The sequence below is a fragment of the Gobius niger genome (assembly GCF_951799975.1).
Source record: "Gobius niger genome assembly, chromosome: 9".
Taxonomy (NCBI): domain Eukaryota; kingdom Metazoa; phylum Chordata; class Actinopteri; order Gobiiformes; family Gobiidae; genus Gobius; species Gobius niger.
The window spans coordinates 10,099,856-10,116,876 of record NC_136860.1 but is presented as its reverse complement, the minus strand read 5'-3'; the positions used below and the strand labels follow the sequence as shown (position 1 = coordinate 10,116,876).

The window sequence follows — 17,021 nt, the reverse complement described above, 5'->3', positions numbered from 1 at the left end:
AGCTCACGATGGGGTAAATTAAGTTTTTAGTTTGACCTGTGAGAGCCTAAGGCTTAAGAAAGAACGCAAGACAGCGCATTGTAAACGAGGAAGTGAATGTCAGCTGTGTTTCCATCAGAGCAGTCACCTCCTCTTGTGACGCCCCCTCACAGGTGGCGGAGGCGAATGGCACATATAGCGCCGCCACTCGGAAAATAATTCGCCAAGAGCCTGCGCCGCCACAAGATCTGGCCCTTTGACTTTTACTCCATACTTTTCAAACAGAAGTATCTATTATGAACTCCTTACATCTCATTATTTTTAATGATTTTTTCCCATACAATATTGAGAATTTTTTTACCATGAAAAGCATTATATCAAACCCTGGCTCCAGAGGGGGGCAAAGCTCTCGATTTACCGATTGATCTACGTTCCCGCCCTCACCTATGGTCATGAGATCTGGGTAATGACCGAAAGGACAAGATCGCGAATACAAGCTGCCATAATGAGTTTCCTTCGCAGGGTGGCTGGGCGCACCCTGCGAGATCGGGTGAGGAGCTCAGTTACCCGGGAGGAGCACGGAATAGAGTCGAAAGGAGCAGCTGAGGTGGCTAGGGCATCTGTTCCGAATGCCTCCTGGTCGCCTCCAGGCCTGTCCTATTGGGACAAGGCCTCGTGGAAGACCCAGGACACACTGGTGGGACTATGTCTCCGAGCTGGCCTGGTGTCGCCTCAGGGTCCCCCCAGAACAGCTGGAGGAGGTGTGTGTGGATCGGGAAGTCTGGGCATCTCTGCTGAGACTGCTGCCCCTGCGACCCGGCCCCGGATAAAGCGGAAGAAAATGGATGGATGGATTATACCACACCAAACCACAGGGCAGGGGGGGAATCAACCCAAATGCCTTAAGTTTTACCAGTAATTTTTTATTCTGTTTTGCTCATTAGTTCTTTTATACTGTTTTCTTGAGTGAAGGAGTTGCAACATTACTTTTTCCAGAGCAATGTTGCAACTTTACTTGGGTAAAGTACAGATACTTTACCCAAGTATCTGTACACTAAATGAAGAGATTGTCAATATCATTATTTGGGTGATCATCAAATGCGGGTACTGCGGGGGCCTATTGTCTGTCATCGATTTTGTGAGCTGATGCTGTATTTTTGACCCAATTTTCAGCCTATTTCTGGCCCCCGCCTTGTTGCGTGTCGTTGGAATTGTGCACTGAGTCAATTTCTTCCCATTGAGAGCAATCCGGCAGGGTGACAGTTTTGATTACACCGTGTAATGGCGTGTTCAGGAATGCAGAAAATGAATCGCGAGTTCCCCGTCACATTTCCTGCGAGCCGCACCGTGTCGCCGCTTTGTGTGGTTATATTTGTCTCTGTAAGTTGTTTACGCTGTCAGTTGGCATATCGCTGTGGTGATTGACCGGATGATCAGAAGAACGCGAGATGAAATGTCTCTGTAGTGATGCCCGGAACATGTTTTAGGAAACGAAGAGAGATCGCTATATTTGGGAAAAGGAAATCATCACGAAGCTGGCAGTCATCATTACTGGACCTCTGATCAGACTCTGTGAATCAATGCCTTTCCTTCTTTTATAAGTCCCTTTGAGAATTTTAGAATTTGTTTATTTTGACAACAACAAAATCTAAGTCTCGTCAATATTTCATTGAACGTGTAAATCTTTAATATATGGAGTCAATCAAAAAGTGTCCAGATGGTGTTTTTCAAATTGCGTGGCTTTTGACAAGGTTTCTGTCGTACATTAAAAGTAATTAATGTATTGAAGCACAAAAAAGCATTTAATTAGATCCCAGCAGGCGTTTAAATCTACTTTTCTGTGTTGCTTGACTTAATCTATCAATTCAGTGAAAATACCAAATGTATGATATGTTAATCTGCAGGTTTTGCTGAAATTGTGTGCACATTGTTTATCATTTATTTTCCAATTTACCTTTATCTACATAAAATTTGACAATTCAATATCTTGTATATACTGTATATCCAAATCTGTTACAAATATTAAGGGGAAAATGCAATTGTGGCCATTACAATCAAATCATATGATCCGAAGCGCTGAACAGCCAAGAGAGTAAATACGCAGTAAATACAATGCAATACAAAATTTACGATGACAATTATAACATTGCCAACTGTCTCATTAATTGGCCAAAGCCAGAGAGAACTGGTGCTTTGTCGATTAGAGCTTAAAATGCTTGAGCTTTGAAAAATCTTGCTATGGGCATTCAAATATTACAATTCACTTGCTGCTAGCTGTATTTTTTTTTAATTGCAAATCAACTACAGACCGGACCAGACCAGACATGTTCCTTCAACAGTAATATATTTGGTATGAAATTGATCAAACTTCATATCGGAGGGGAAAGCCAGTTAATGTTTAAAATTAGAGCTGCACCAAATAGTCCACCGTTTTTTCCATACTGAGATATGTTCTTACCTGAGCTTAGACGAGTTGATGCGTACCTTGACCTGACTGGTCTTTGTGCCCGTGGAAGAGCGTGGTAGCTTCCAACTTCACCCCCGTTTGGAGCTATAGTGGGAGATCAGACAGGTACGTATAAACTTGTCCAAGCTCAGGTAAGAACATATCTCAGTATGGAAAAACGGTGGCCTGTTCCTTTAATGGGAAACGGAATTGAAAGAGCTATGGTTGGGATTAACAAAATCCAAAAACTGCATTTATTTACAGTATGTAGGAATTACAATATCTGATTCTCCATATCAGCTATCGTCTTGTCATTTGTGGAGTGTTTAAACCTCTATTACATGTTGTGAAATGCCTGTGTATCTCAATAAAGTACTAAAATGACCCTTAATGCAATGAAAAGTGCTATCTCTAGTTCGCCGCTAGGTGGCAGTTAAGATTTAAATTGATTAAGAAAACTAAATTAACTAACTAAACTTAGAAGAAAACTGTTGTAAAACAAAGTTATCTCATGGATGGCTATCAGTAATAGCAGTTGCCCCACAGACTGTTTTATTTGTACTGTGTGTAAGCCATCCCTCTCTCTTGGAACCACCTGAAGTTCAGTTTTTGCAGAAAGAATAAACTAATCCCAAAGTACTCTCTAAAAATAATTTCTCTAACTCGTCTTTATTGTATTTGTGTTTCAGACCTTTGAGGGGAACACGAATGCGGACAGTGTGGTGCAGAACAGACTGTCCCAGCCGGTGAGGACGCGCTTCCTCCGCCTGGTGCCGGTGGTCTGGAACCCCAGCGGCTGGATCGGGCTGAGGGTGGAGGTCTTCGGCTGCTCCTACAGTGAGTACCACACAGTACACAACAGAAACAAGAGCATTTACTGGAAAAAATGCCACCGTTATCTTAGATTTATTGCTTAATAAGTGCTTGAATTAAGAGAATTTATGCTGATTTTGAGTAGTTTTGAACTGTCTTGAAATATGACGGTGCCAATTGAACAAACTTCCGCCTGGCGCAAGGACAGCGTTGGTCGAAGCGACGCTGATATCTTGCACACACACAATGGTGCTCCAGTGCTTTCACCGGTTGCCCGAGGGCGTCGCCTAGGGGGAAAAGGGTCGGGGAAGGCGTGTGCTACAAGCAGAGCTGACTTCAATGAGCGCCTGCTGCATTCCCTTCGCCCGATCTCGATTAACATTATTGTGCAGGATAAACTACACTGTGAGCTAAACACTGTCCTTGGCCTGAGAGAGAGACAGAGATTTGGTGAAAACCACAAAAGAGTGCAGTTTTATTAATAAAAAACCTATATCGTTTATGCCTTGCTTTTTTTAAAAAATGTATTATTTTCAATTGTTCATATCTCGATATCGATACAATAACAATAAATCATTCAGCCATGGTTGACACACCTTTTTTTAATTACAAAACGATGACGAGCTAAAAATTGCCCTCTGGTGACTAAAACACGTCTATGGATTTACGTTGATGAGACGAAAATTGAGCTCTGTTGTCGGCGGCTTCGTGCCCCTGGTAGGGTCTCCCATGGCAAACTGGTCCAGGGTGACAGGTCAGACAAAGAGCGGTTCAGAAGCCTCTTATGAGAGCCCAACAGGCCCGGATAGAACCATGAGGCCGTTCTTCCGTGGACCCACCATCTGCAGGAGGAGCCATAGGGGGCTGGTGCAATGTGATTCGGGCAGCCCAACAGCTGCCCCACGACCCAGAATCGGACAAGCGGAAGAAAATGGATGGATAGACTTCCAGCGCCCTCTGGTGGTAACCTTCGATAACACAGGCTGGACATTAGGAACGTGGAAGCATAAATGCAGTGACGGTAACTAAGCTTGGAACGCATGGATCTATTTACGGACGAAATGGGAGCATAAAAGAGCCTTAAAGGAACAGGCCACCATTTTTCCATACTGAGATATGTTCTTACCTGCAGACGAGTTGATGCGTACCTGCCTGGTTTTTGTGCGTACCCGTGAAAGAGCTTGGTCGCTTTTAACTTCACCCCGTTTGGAGCTATAGGAATACATAGGGAAAGGCCAAATGCTAGCGACATCTTTGGTCTTTTTGCATGACTGAGAGCACGAACAAAGACCAGACAGGTACATATCAACTCGTCTAAGCTCAGGTAAGAACATATCACAGTATGGAAAAACGGTGGCCTGTTCCTTAAAGACAAAGACTAAAACTAAGAGGTGTGTGCTTTTGTGGTGTGAAACCGCGTGCTGGCCGTCGTGGCCAAACGGTGAACTGCAATTTTATATGGTGCTAATCTCTGAAAAAAAGTGTCATGTGACGTCAAGACCGCATCTGATAGGACGGCCACTAAATCCTGGCTCCGAGCTCGGGAGAAAGTTCCCCCGCCGCACTGCGTTGCAAATATTCAAAGCTGTTTGCAAAAATGAAATCACACAATCTCATAATAACAGCGATTCCTTATCTCTTGCAAAAATAGTGATCTGACTTTCCGGATGACTCTGCTGTCGTCCCAGAAGACGAGCTCGCCTTCAATCTGCTCGCTCGTGTGCCGCTAAAACAGTGCTCAGAGCTGAAGGCAGGCGGCCAGCTGTCAGCCACACATGCTAACATGACAGAGGGGTGTTGTACTCCTCGGCTAAATCCGCTCTAATTGAGCTGTAAAAGTCAGCGGTTAGCCTTCAGCGCTTTTAATGTAATAATGGCAGGCCTCCAGAGCAGCACTTTCTTCACGTGGATTTTGTTTTTCTGCATCTGGCTGCTCCCTTCATCATCAAGGGCTGCCAGAAGAAAGACGATTTGGTCGTATTCACATCTGGATGCCCTTCCTGTCACTGCATGGTTCATTGTTTTAATGCGAGAATGTGGCGATGTGAGTGACCAGTGGTTGTGTTATGTATTGTGCATTTTGGACAAAAATGCTTGTAGTTTTAGTCACAGTAGTATTAGTATTTCAACAAATGCATTTCGAATGTGGATGAAGGCTGACAGGCTGACTGACAGACTACACCACAATAGGCGGAAATGTCATTATGAACACGCCGCTCTCCTCGTCCTCTGATCATCGCTTTGAGATTGCAATTTTTTGGGATTATTATATTAACAGCGGCGTCTGCACATTTTGTTCTGCATTCTTACGCTGCGGTATTCAACTGGGGGAAAAAACAGTCCTGAGAAAAGATAAAGTCCCAGTTTTGACAGTCGTGCTCAGACTGTCAAACTGGGGGGGGGGCCCTGGGAGCCCATGTGACCTGACGCCGCCGCTCTGTGTCCCGTGTGATTGAAAATGTGCATTTGTTTTGTTTGTGGGCGCTGTAGCTCTTTTCCTCTCCAGACGTGAACATCGTTTAGCTCACGATAAAAGGTGGTAAATAAAAGGGGTTAATAAAGGTTTTAGTTTGACCTGTGAGACCTGAAGACTTAAAGGGACTTTATGGAGTTTAAAAATGTTAAAAGTAAGTATTTTCCTCCCCCTACATGCCTACAACTGCCTCTAAAATCCTGCACTGTCACTCAAAAAGGTGTTCATTCGGGTCTGAAGTGCCGTCATGCACAAGCTTAAAATAGAAGCTGCAGGTACACATATGACCTGAGGTGGCAGTAGCAAGCATAAAATGGCTAACTTGCATCTAGCCCCTTTAAGAAAGAATGCACAATGTAAACGAGGAAATGAATGTCAGCGGTGTTCGCATCAGTGCAGTCACCTCCTCTTGTGACGTCCCCTCACAGGTGGCGGAGGCGAGTGGCGCATATAGCTCCGCCACTCGGAAAATAATTCGCCAAGAGCCTGCGCCGCCCCGTGCGCCGCCACAAGATCTGGCCCTTAGTCTATGACAACACTGTCACAGACTTATGCTGTGTTCATGGACCTCGATAGCCTGGTTTTACCAGACCCTCGTACTCACTGCATTTCGTACAAGGGTCTGGATCTTCACAATTGAGCTCCGTTATCAGGTGGGAGGGGTGAACTTGGATCTGCTTTTCGCTAGCGTTTGGTCGTGATGTATGTAATGTGCCCGAGTGACTGAAGCAGCGATCAAACTCTATCAAAATTCAATCAAAACTCTATCATAACTCTCATAACTCTATCATAATTCTCATAACTCTATCATAATTCTATCAAAACTCTATCATAACTCTATCAAAACTCTATCATAACTGTATCATAACTCTATCAAAATTATATCAAAACTCTATCATAACTCTATCAAAATTATATCAAAACTCTATCATAACTCTATCAAAACTCTATCAAAACTCTATCATAACTCTATCAAAACTCTATCATAACTATCAAAACTCTATCAAAACTCTATCATAACTCTATCATAACTCTATCAAATCTCTATCATAACTCTATCAAAACTCTATCATAACTCTATCATAACTCTATCAAATCTCTATCATAACTCTATCATGACTCTATCATGACTCTATCATAACTCTATCATAACTCTATCATAACTCTATCATAGCTCTATCATAACTCTATCAAAACTCTATCAAAACTCTATCAAAACTCTATCATAGCTCTATCATAACTCTATCATAACTCTATCAAAACTCTATCAAAACTCTATCAAAACTCTATCAAAACTCTATCATAGCTCTATCATAACTCTATCATAACTCTATCATAACTCTATCATAACTCTATCAAATCTCTATCATAACTCAATCATGACTCTATCATAACTCTATCATAACTCTATCAAAACTCTATCATAACTCTATCAAAACTCTATCATAACTCTATCAAAACTCTATCATAACTCTATCATAACTCTATCAAAACTCTATCATAACTCTATCAAAACTCTATCATAACTCTATCAAAACTCTATCAAAACTCTATCAAAACTCTATCATAACTCTATCAAAACTCTATCAAAACTCTATCATAACTCTATCATAACTCTATCAAAACTCTATCAAAACTCTATCAAAACTCTATCATAACTCTATCAAAACTCTATCAAAACTCTATCAAAACTCTATCAAAACTCTATCATAACTCTATCATAACTCTATCATAACTCTATCAAAACTCTATCAAAACTCTATCATAACTCTATCATAACTCTATCAAAACTCTATCAAAACTCTATCAAAACTCTATCATAGCTCTATCATAACTCTATCATAACTCTATCAAAACTCTATCATAACTCTATCAAAACTCTATCAAAACTCTATCATAGCTCTATCATATCTCTATCAAAACTCTATCAAAACTCTATCAAAACTCTATCAAAACTCTATCATAGCTCTATCATAACTCTATCATAACTCTATCAAATCTCTATCATAACTCAATCATGACTCTATCATAACTCTATCATAACTCTATCAAAACTCTATCAAAACTCTATCAAAACTCTATCATAACTCTATCAAAACTCTATCAAAACTCTATCATAACTCTATCAAAACTCTATCATAACTCTATCAAAACTCTATCATAACTCTATCAAAACTCTATCATAACTCTATCATAACTCTATCAAAACTCTATCATAACTCTATCAAAACTCTATCATAACTCTATCATAACTCTATCAAAACTCTATCAAAACTCTATCAAAACTCTATCATAACTCTATCAAAACTCTATCATAACTCTATCATAACTCTATCAAAACTCTATCAAAACTCTATCAAAACTCTATCAAAACTCTATCATAACTCTATCATAACTCTATCAAAACTCTATCAAAACTCTATCAAAACTATATCATAACTCTATCAAAACTATATCATAACTCTATCATAACTCTATCATAACTCTATCAAAACTCTATCAAAACTCTATCAAAACTATATCAAAACTCTATCAAAACTATATCATAACTCTATCAAAACTCTATCAAAACTCTATCAAAACTATATCAAAACTCTATCAAAACTATATCATAACTCTATCAAAACTCTATCAAAACTATATCATGACTCTATCATGACTCTATCACAACTCTATCAAATCTCTATCATAACTCTATCATAACTCTATCAAAACTCTATCAAAACTGTATCAAAACTCTATCATAACTCTATCATAACTCTATCAAATCTCTATCATAACTCTATCATAACTCTATCATAACTATATCATGACTCTATCATGACTCTATCATAACTCTATCAAAACTCTATCATAACTCTATCATAACTCTATCACAACTCTATCAAATCTCTATCATAACTCTATCATAACTCTATCATAACTATATCATGACTCTATCATGACTCTATCATAACTCTATCATGACTCTATCATAACTCTATCAAAACTCTATCATAACTCTATCAAAACTCTATCAAAACTGTATCAAAACTCTATCATAACTCTATCATAACTCTATCAAATCTCTATCATAACTCTATCATAACTCTATCATAACTCTATCATGACTCTATCATGACTCTATCATAACTCTATCATAACTCTATCATAACTCTATCAAAACTCTATCATAACTCTATCAAATCTCTATCATAACTCTATCATAACTCTATCATAACTCTATCATAACTCTATCATAACTCTATCATAACTCTATCATAACTCTATCATGACTCTATCAAAACTCTATCATAACTGTATCGTAACTCTATCATAATTCTATCATAACTGTATCGTAACTCTATCATAATTCTATCATAACTCTTGAGAGCATTCTTTGCACATTCCAAGGCATCAATTTTAATTTCTGGATATTTGGGAGCTGAGCCAGAACAGATTGAAGAGCTTCCATTACTTTGGATCCGCCGCCATTGCCAAACTACAACCAGCAAATGCAGTGCAAATGCTTGACGTCACCAACAAGCCCCGCCTCCCCCGCTCGCTGAATGGAAGGTTGAAATTCAAACGATGTTACGCGGCCACTGAGATCAGACCCAGACGTACATGTAGGGAAATTATAATTGACTGGAGTTTAAGGATGGCTAATGCCAGGCCAGGTCCTCGAGAGCTGGGGAAAATAATTGGGGAACCCTACCTGTGCATAGGCCACCCAGACCTCTGCCTAGGCCTAAGGCGCCACCTACTGGTATACCTGACAAGTTTTGGATTTGAAAATAGAAAAGGAAATGTACTGCCCCCTTGTGGGAACTGTTATTTGTGATTTGAGTTTTGCATATACCTTTTGGTGCTTCCATAGTTCAGTAATGTTCCAAGCATTGAAAGCAGTCTCTCTAAACTCCAGTGTTCCAGCCTGTACTTTTCAATTTGGCTCTACACAAATATCTGTCTGTAAGTATTAAGATTATATGGATGTTAGCTTCCATTAGACACCAAATTTAGTCGTTTTAGTAAGTTTCCAATTCGTGATTTCCAAGAATAAATTAGGCGCTAATTTCGTTAGCATCCCTATGGCTTTTCCCATGTATGTTAGCATCGTGCTAATCGCTCGCACATGAGATCGTTTTTTTTGGTTTAGATTATCTCTGAGCTTCTTAATTCATATTTTCAATGTATGTTTGACCAGATGAGATTGTAATATGCACCCATTGTGTTTCTGTATATTACAGTTTTACAGTGCTGCAGTAAAACAACACCAAATACAGCAAGACGCTTCCTGGTATTTTATTGGAGACTGTTCGCTATCTGTGGAGCTAGTTGATACACTAGTAAAGGCAGAATAGGAAATTTAATGGTGCCCTCTGTGAGCCGTCCCACCACCCGATCAAGCTCCTGGAGGGGTAAAATACGGTAGTTTCCCAGGTCAGAACCCTTTGAGGTCCATGCTCCACCATCTCGTGACGTTGTCGAGTTTTGGTCATAACCTCGGAACAGATAGTGATGGAGGCTTGAAGTCTTTTGTGTCGGAAACTAGAGATTCCAAGCTTTCGAACCAACTCTCCCCAGTCCCCCAGAGAGCTAACACCGCGGTCGAGGGGCGGTGTCCAGGTCTGAATGTATACTGGAGAAGGAAACTGTAAATGGTGCCAGTGTTACAGATGACTGATTAGATCGAAATCGAATAGGAGGCCAGTTATACTGTATGATCGATTGACTTTTAATTTATGACTTTTTCTTCCTTCTTTATGTATTTATATCGAACCCAATCTTCTTCAAGGCACCAAATTGGCTCGGGCCGGCACAGATAATAAGCTTCCTAACTTCAGTGCCAGAGTTATTTGTCATTTAATACGAGCTTATTGTTTAAACGGCGCTACTTTTGTGAGTTTGCTGTGAACTGTAATTGATGCCAGAGGGCCATAATTGCACGAAAGAAAGAAAGCCCGACGTGGTGCATTATAAAAATCAGCAGTTCAGCGTTTCAGAAGCTAACGCCAGATCTTAACAGTCAGCCCCGTTAAAAGCTTACCAGTTAGAAATGGCAGTTTGTTTTTTACTTTTTTTTACTTGGTCACATAATATCCCCACTTTCCGACGAACCGAGGTGACAACCGGGAAATATTGCAGAATTCTCCAAAGGCTTCTCTCCCATGACTGAGGAGTTTTTGTTACTTTTTGTTCTTTTTATTTGGCTGAATTGTGGTGTTTTTATACGTCCCAATATTTCTGGCATGGTTTTGCAGACTGGAGAACACAGTTATGTTAAATTAAAATGTACAAAGCAGCAATATTGTTTTATTATAGGAACAGAAAATATCATGAGCCTAAAACGTATGGTAACGTTTTATAATAAGGTACATGATAATGCGTAATTCATGATGACTTTATGCATGAATACATCATATATTAATCTAATATTACTATTATGTGTTCATGAATAAATACTCAGGAATTAACACGGTTAATTAAAGGCAATGGACTCTCACTAATGATCTTGAGTAATTAATCATGATCATGATGAATTCTGTGTGCAGAAGCAACAGACAGTACCAAGCGTAAAGGGACTAGATCCAAGTTGGTCATTTTATACTCACTACTGCCACCTCAGGTCTTATGTGTAACTGCAGCTTCAATATTAAAGGGATATTTCAGGATTTTTGACATAGGGCCTCATTTCCTAGTTATCCAGAGTGTTGCTAATTTCTGGAGATATGTTTTTTTGTAATTCATGCAGTTCTTATATTTGAAGAATTACGTGGCGCTAGGCTAGTGCAAGGCTAGCACATTGCTACAGTATCAGCTAGCCTGCATTAAAAACAGTCTGACCCGCTCCACAGAGAAAATAGTCCCTCAAAATGAGATCATTCATGTGATGCAAGGTCAGTTATATTCCAAAAATTATTCTATCGACACAGACATTTATATGGTGAGTCTGGTGTTATAAGTGATTTGCCTCAGGTGCACTGTGGAGCGGGTCAGACAGTTTTTAATGCAGGGTAGCTGATACCATAGAAATGCGCTAGCCTTGCATTAGCCTAGCGCCACGAAACTCTTCAAATCAGCAACACTCTGGATAACTAGGAAATGAGGCCCTATGTCAAAAATCCTGAAATATCCCTTTAAGCTCGTGCATGACGGCACTTCGGACCCGAAGTAACAACTTTTTGAGTGACAGTGCCGGATTTTAAAGGCAGTTGTGGTGAACGGTCTGAGCTCATTCTACACATTGGGACATGGCTGGAACATGTAAGGGGAGGAATCTACATAAATTTAACAATGTTGAACTCTGTATAGTCCCTTTAAAATGCTAAATCAAACTTGTCATTAGTTCACCGTGAGTTCATTATGAATGAGCCTCTTGAACTAAAGCATCAAAAAAAGCTATGTTTTAAAAGAGCAATTAAAACAAGACTTTTCTTAATACAGTATTCCTTTGCTGGCGTTTTGTATGGAATGGAATGGAAGCTGATTTGTTACTCCCCCAAAGCGTGTGACGACACTTAACTTAGTCTTAGCACTTTTCTTCATAACACATAACATTTAATTTGTTCTGGCTTATACATACCACAGCTATGGTGTTCAAAGAAGTTTAGAATAATAATAATATTGTTATTGTTTTTAGCCGTATTCTCACATATGTCACTTTAAAATGTTTAGTAAAATATGCCGTGCAGTTACTCACCTTTAAAGCATCATATTTGTATTTCTATTTTTGATACTTGTGATTTAACCATTTGTTAAACGACACAAATTTACGTTAAACTTGTCGATTTAGTTTAGTTACTCCTGAAAACATTTTTATTTGAAGTTGTCAAAGCTCCAATGCTTTGTTTAAGGGGCACATCCATAATGAACACATTATAATGATGAGTTCCTTTTTTCCTGTAAATTTACACAAAGCTTGGTCCTTGTGTTCAAATTCATCATGATTATGATTAATTACTCATGATCATTAATGAGGTCAGTAACTGTGTTAAGTATGTCAAGAGTAATCACGTTAATTCATCATGAATTATGCATTCATTCATAAAGCGTTGGTGAATTTACATTTTATTATCAACAGATAGTTAGGTCTTCTGTAACCGTAAGCTTTTTTGTTTAACATTCTTTCTTGCCAGCGCTATTAGGCTTTATAACAAATCCTTGGGTGGGAGGGGCTAAATGGGAATGATAGCTTTACAGTGCTTTTATATCTGTCTTATTTATAAATCTTATTTAAATCTAGTTTAATCTGTTGTTTTTATGTATGACTTCTTTGTGCATCTGATGAACTGAATTTCTTTCGGGATTAATAAAGTATATTGTATCGTATCGTATCGTATCGTTGATGAGTCACATGGGGCACCTATGCTTTTGGTGGTGAGTAACAGGTCTCCATGGTAACGCTGAGGAGTGGGGGGGTTACTCCATAGGAATCCCAGAAATGGCTCTAGCTTTCTGGCCTGTTACTTCATATACGCACATTTTGTTGTTTGCCGTCGAATCCCGGACCCGATTCAAATTGAACGTTCCATCCCCAAACACATGAACAGGGAAGAAATACTGATGTATGTGGAGGCATGTTTGGTCCATTTCATGGCATTTATATCATTTCTGTGGTTTCTTATAAGATGACGTTAAGTGGCCACTGGATGTGTGTCCAACCCCACAAAAGCAGGAACTTGACTTAATTTGAGTTAGCATTTAGCTCAGAGGACACTTTGACACGCTAATTTGTGTCTAAAGTAAAATCTCAGAAGGTCTGTACATTCATTAATGATTTCTAACCAGGCTTTGACCTGAATGTGGTCGATGGGGTGACAACAACTACTAATGCCTGGATTGTTCATATTTTGCGATGATTGGTGGCTAATGCTAATGGCTATCGGAAAAATTCATTGAGCAGGCTAACGGAGTCTAGCGGACCGTCATTAGTTAGTTAGTTAGTTAGTTAGCTTGTTAGCTAGTTCGTTTCTTTATCTTTTTTGAGTATACAGACCTCTTAAAGTGTCCTGTGAGCTAAATGCTAACTCAAATTAAGTCAAGTTCCTGCTTTTTGTGGGGTTGGATACACATCCAATGGCCTCTAAACATCATCTTATATTATGTTAATGATTTCAAACCAGGCTTTGACCTCACCTAAATGTGGTCGATGGGTTGACAACTGAAAACGTCTGGATCGTTCATAATTTGCTGAGTTTGGTGGCTAACACTATCGGCTATAGGAATGATACATTGAGCTCACGGCGACTCTGAAAAGTATCCCGGACTAGCCTACAAAAACAACCACAGCGAGGAACGTGCGACACCTGTCTCTTCCCTGTTTTTCAGCTTGGCCCTCCAAGCTTGTGTGCTTTCACCACAGCTGTTTGCGGGTTTGAGACTAAAGTCATCTCCATTTTCTGTGTGTTTTGAGCTAGAATTCACAATAAGGCCAAGCTAAACTCAGCTAAACCATTACATTTTTCCCCTTTTCATTCACTTTCCAAACTTTGTCATGGCGAGTTATCCGGATCTGCACCCGAGGTAGACTGACGGTGAACCGGTCGGAGAACAAGTGACCTATTGGATCTATGAGGGATAAGCGAGAACTCAAACGTTTGCGCCCCTCGGCTTTTCTAGCTCAAGTTCGATAATAATGCCAAACAATCCTGTGCCTGTGACTGGATGTGATGTTTATATATCTATATAGACTACCAATTTTCTGATCACAATTTCCATCCCTATATTGCTGTCTGTTATTACTGGCTGCCTCTGGGGGATTTTTCGGAGTCGTCGGCATATAATGAAAATTTCTCAACATTGCGTATGGGGGTGGGGGTTGTATACAGAGAGTGTTTATGCATGACTCTGTGCTCGCTCGCCCTCAAATCCATAAATGTATGTGCCTGGCTCAGGAGGGCCTCCGGAGAGAAAGGCTCTGAAAAAACACAGGGATCTCAAATAAAACCGCCGCGGCTCATAATACAGACCGGCCAGTGCACCGTGCGGAGTAAACACGAGGCTCGGAAAGGGATGAGGTTACCACGTGGAGACTTTTAATGTGGGATATATATGCGTCAGCTGTTGAGGTTACACGGGGGAAATGCATTGATTTTACTGAATAAATTATATGTGGGTTTTTTGTTTGTCTTTTTGCTATTATTATAGAGTTTGCCTCCCTCTTAGTTATGAGAAAGCAGTATAATGGAACCTTCTCAAGTTTTAGATTTATAACAATCCAATACTGGCCCTCCATGAGTCTGGTCAGCCAAGACTGCACCCTATTCCGGACATGCTTTTGTCATGTGACTTTTGTTACGGTCGCCGGGAAACTACTGCATTTTGCCTCTTGGAGCAAATCTGGGGTTTTGGGACGATTCGCAGTGGGTATCTTATTTTTATATCAAGCGATGCATCTCCTCTGGCTGAAGTCACTAGCGCACCTTGTGCAGATGAGCGGAGCTGATACTTAAGGCAAGACATGGCAGGTGAAAGTAGTCAAAGTGGAGATTTTTATCTAGTTTCCTCCCTTTATATCTTAGTTTTCATGTCAGAGTAAGAAAAATGACAAAACTTACCCCGTGTGATGATTATTTTCTGATGGAAAATCCGTCTTTCACACGGGTATTCATTCATAAATATTTAGATAGAAATAGATTTTACACCCACGTGTCCTGCGAAGGGTCCTCAAGATGACACTATCACCCAAATATGGTGTTTTTCCTTCTGGGAGCTGCAAAATACAGAAGAGCCAAAGAAGGGGCCGCCATGCGCACTTGGAACAAGACGTTCAGGACTTGTTTTCTCTGAACGAGGATAAGGCCCCACTCGGGCAGCGGGTGAGCCCTTATCGTAGCTCATACAGACTCCAAACTTTCCAGTCTTGGACTTAAAGGGACTAAATGGAGTTTAAAATGTTAAGATTATGTAGATTCCTCCCCCTGCATGTTCCAGCCATGTCGTAATGTGTAAAATGAGCTCAGACCTGTTCACCACAACTGCCTTTAAAATTCTGCACTGTCACTCAAAAAGGTGTTACTTCGGGTCTGTATTACCGTAATGCAGGAGCTTAATATAGAAGGTGCAGTTACATGTATGACCTGAGGTGGCAGTAGTGAGAATAAAATGGCCAACTTTATCAACCCCCTTTAACAATACGTTTTTTTCAGAGGGATTTTTTTATATCTAATTCTAAGCCTGATTTATTCAGCTTTGAACCCACAAAAACAAGGCGGAATTTGTGTTTTTATAGATTTTTTCACTTGATAATGATAAGTTTATTGAAAAACTAAAACTGCTCATGTCCTACTCCCTGGCACGTCCGCTGCGATCGGTGGACCACTCACTGCTTATAGTTCCTTGGACCCAGCGCAAACTCAGAGGAGACCGAGCGTTTTCTGTCGTTGGTCCCAAACTGTGGAATGAGCTTTCTCTGTGTATTAGACAGGCCGACTCCCTTCCTGTTTTTAAATCTCGCCTTAAGTTCTCTTTGGCATTTAGCTAGTTTGGAAGTTGCCTTTTACTGTTCAAATCACCGTCTTATGCCCTTCTTATCCTTTTTGTACGGCACTTTTGGTCAACGTTGTTTTTAATAGTGCGTTATAAATAAAGTGGATAGGATAAACAGTATATTCAAAATCTTCTTTGAAAAAATGTTAGTTACTAATATGTCAATAAAATAAACCATACATTTGAATCAATCCATTGTTTAGATTTCATTGCCCAGAATATAGGCAATTGTTGCCATTTTCATGCACAAAATGCCTTATTTTTATATGAAACATAAAAGTGAAGTTTTCTCATATTTATATCAGTAATGTTCAGCAAAGTACTGTACACTGACAAATAAAGCACATACTCACTTACTGACGCCACTTCAAAGCAGCAAAGCCTTCCATGGACAACATTTGAGGACATGAGCTCCCATTAACTGATGAGCTAGTTGTACAAACCATAGAAATAAAAAGGAGAAGCGATGTTCGATCCTAAAGTGTGCGGACAGTTAGCAACCTGGCTAGTCCGAGCCCCTTTTCAGAGTCCGTGAGCCTGCTCTGTGTATTTTTCCTATAGCTGTTTCCTTCTGTTTTGAACAATCCAGATGATTCCAGCTGTTGTCAACCCATCAACCACATTTAGCCTCAAAGCCTGGTTAGAAATCATGAACGAATGTACAGACCCTTCGAGATTTTACTCTAGAAATTAGAGTGTGGTTGGATACACATTTCCAATGGCCACTAAACATCATCTCAGCCTGAACCGAGTGCATTGTCTCCATTGCGGCTTTACCCAAATCCAAAAGCTTCGGGACTGGAGATTGTTACTTTGTGGCATTGTCGCATATTTAAAACA

General features: G+C 39.9%; 1 protein-coding gene across 1 annotated transcript in view; it reads left to right on the top strand.

Annotated features, from left to right (window-relative positions):
- LOC306967706 (contactin-associated protein-like 5) overlaps positions 1-17,021 on the top strand; it is a 226,666-nt gene that overhangs the window by 114,283 nt on the left and 95,362 nt on the right. The window contains exon 4 of the mRNA XM_079562834.1: positions 3,115-3,262. Within this exon, the coding sequence (XP_079418960.1) occupies positions 3,115-3,262 (148 nt within the window). The remainder of the gene's footprint in view (positions 1-3,114; positions 3,263-17,021) is intronic.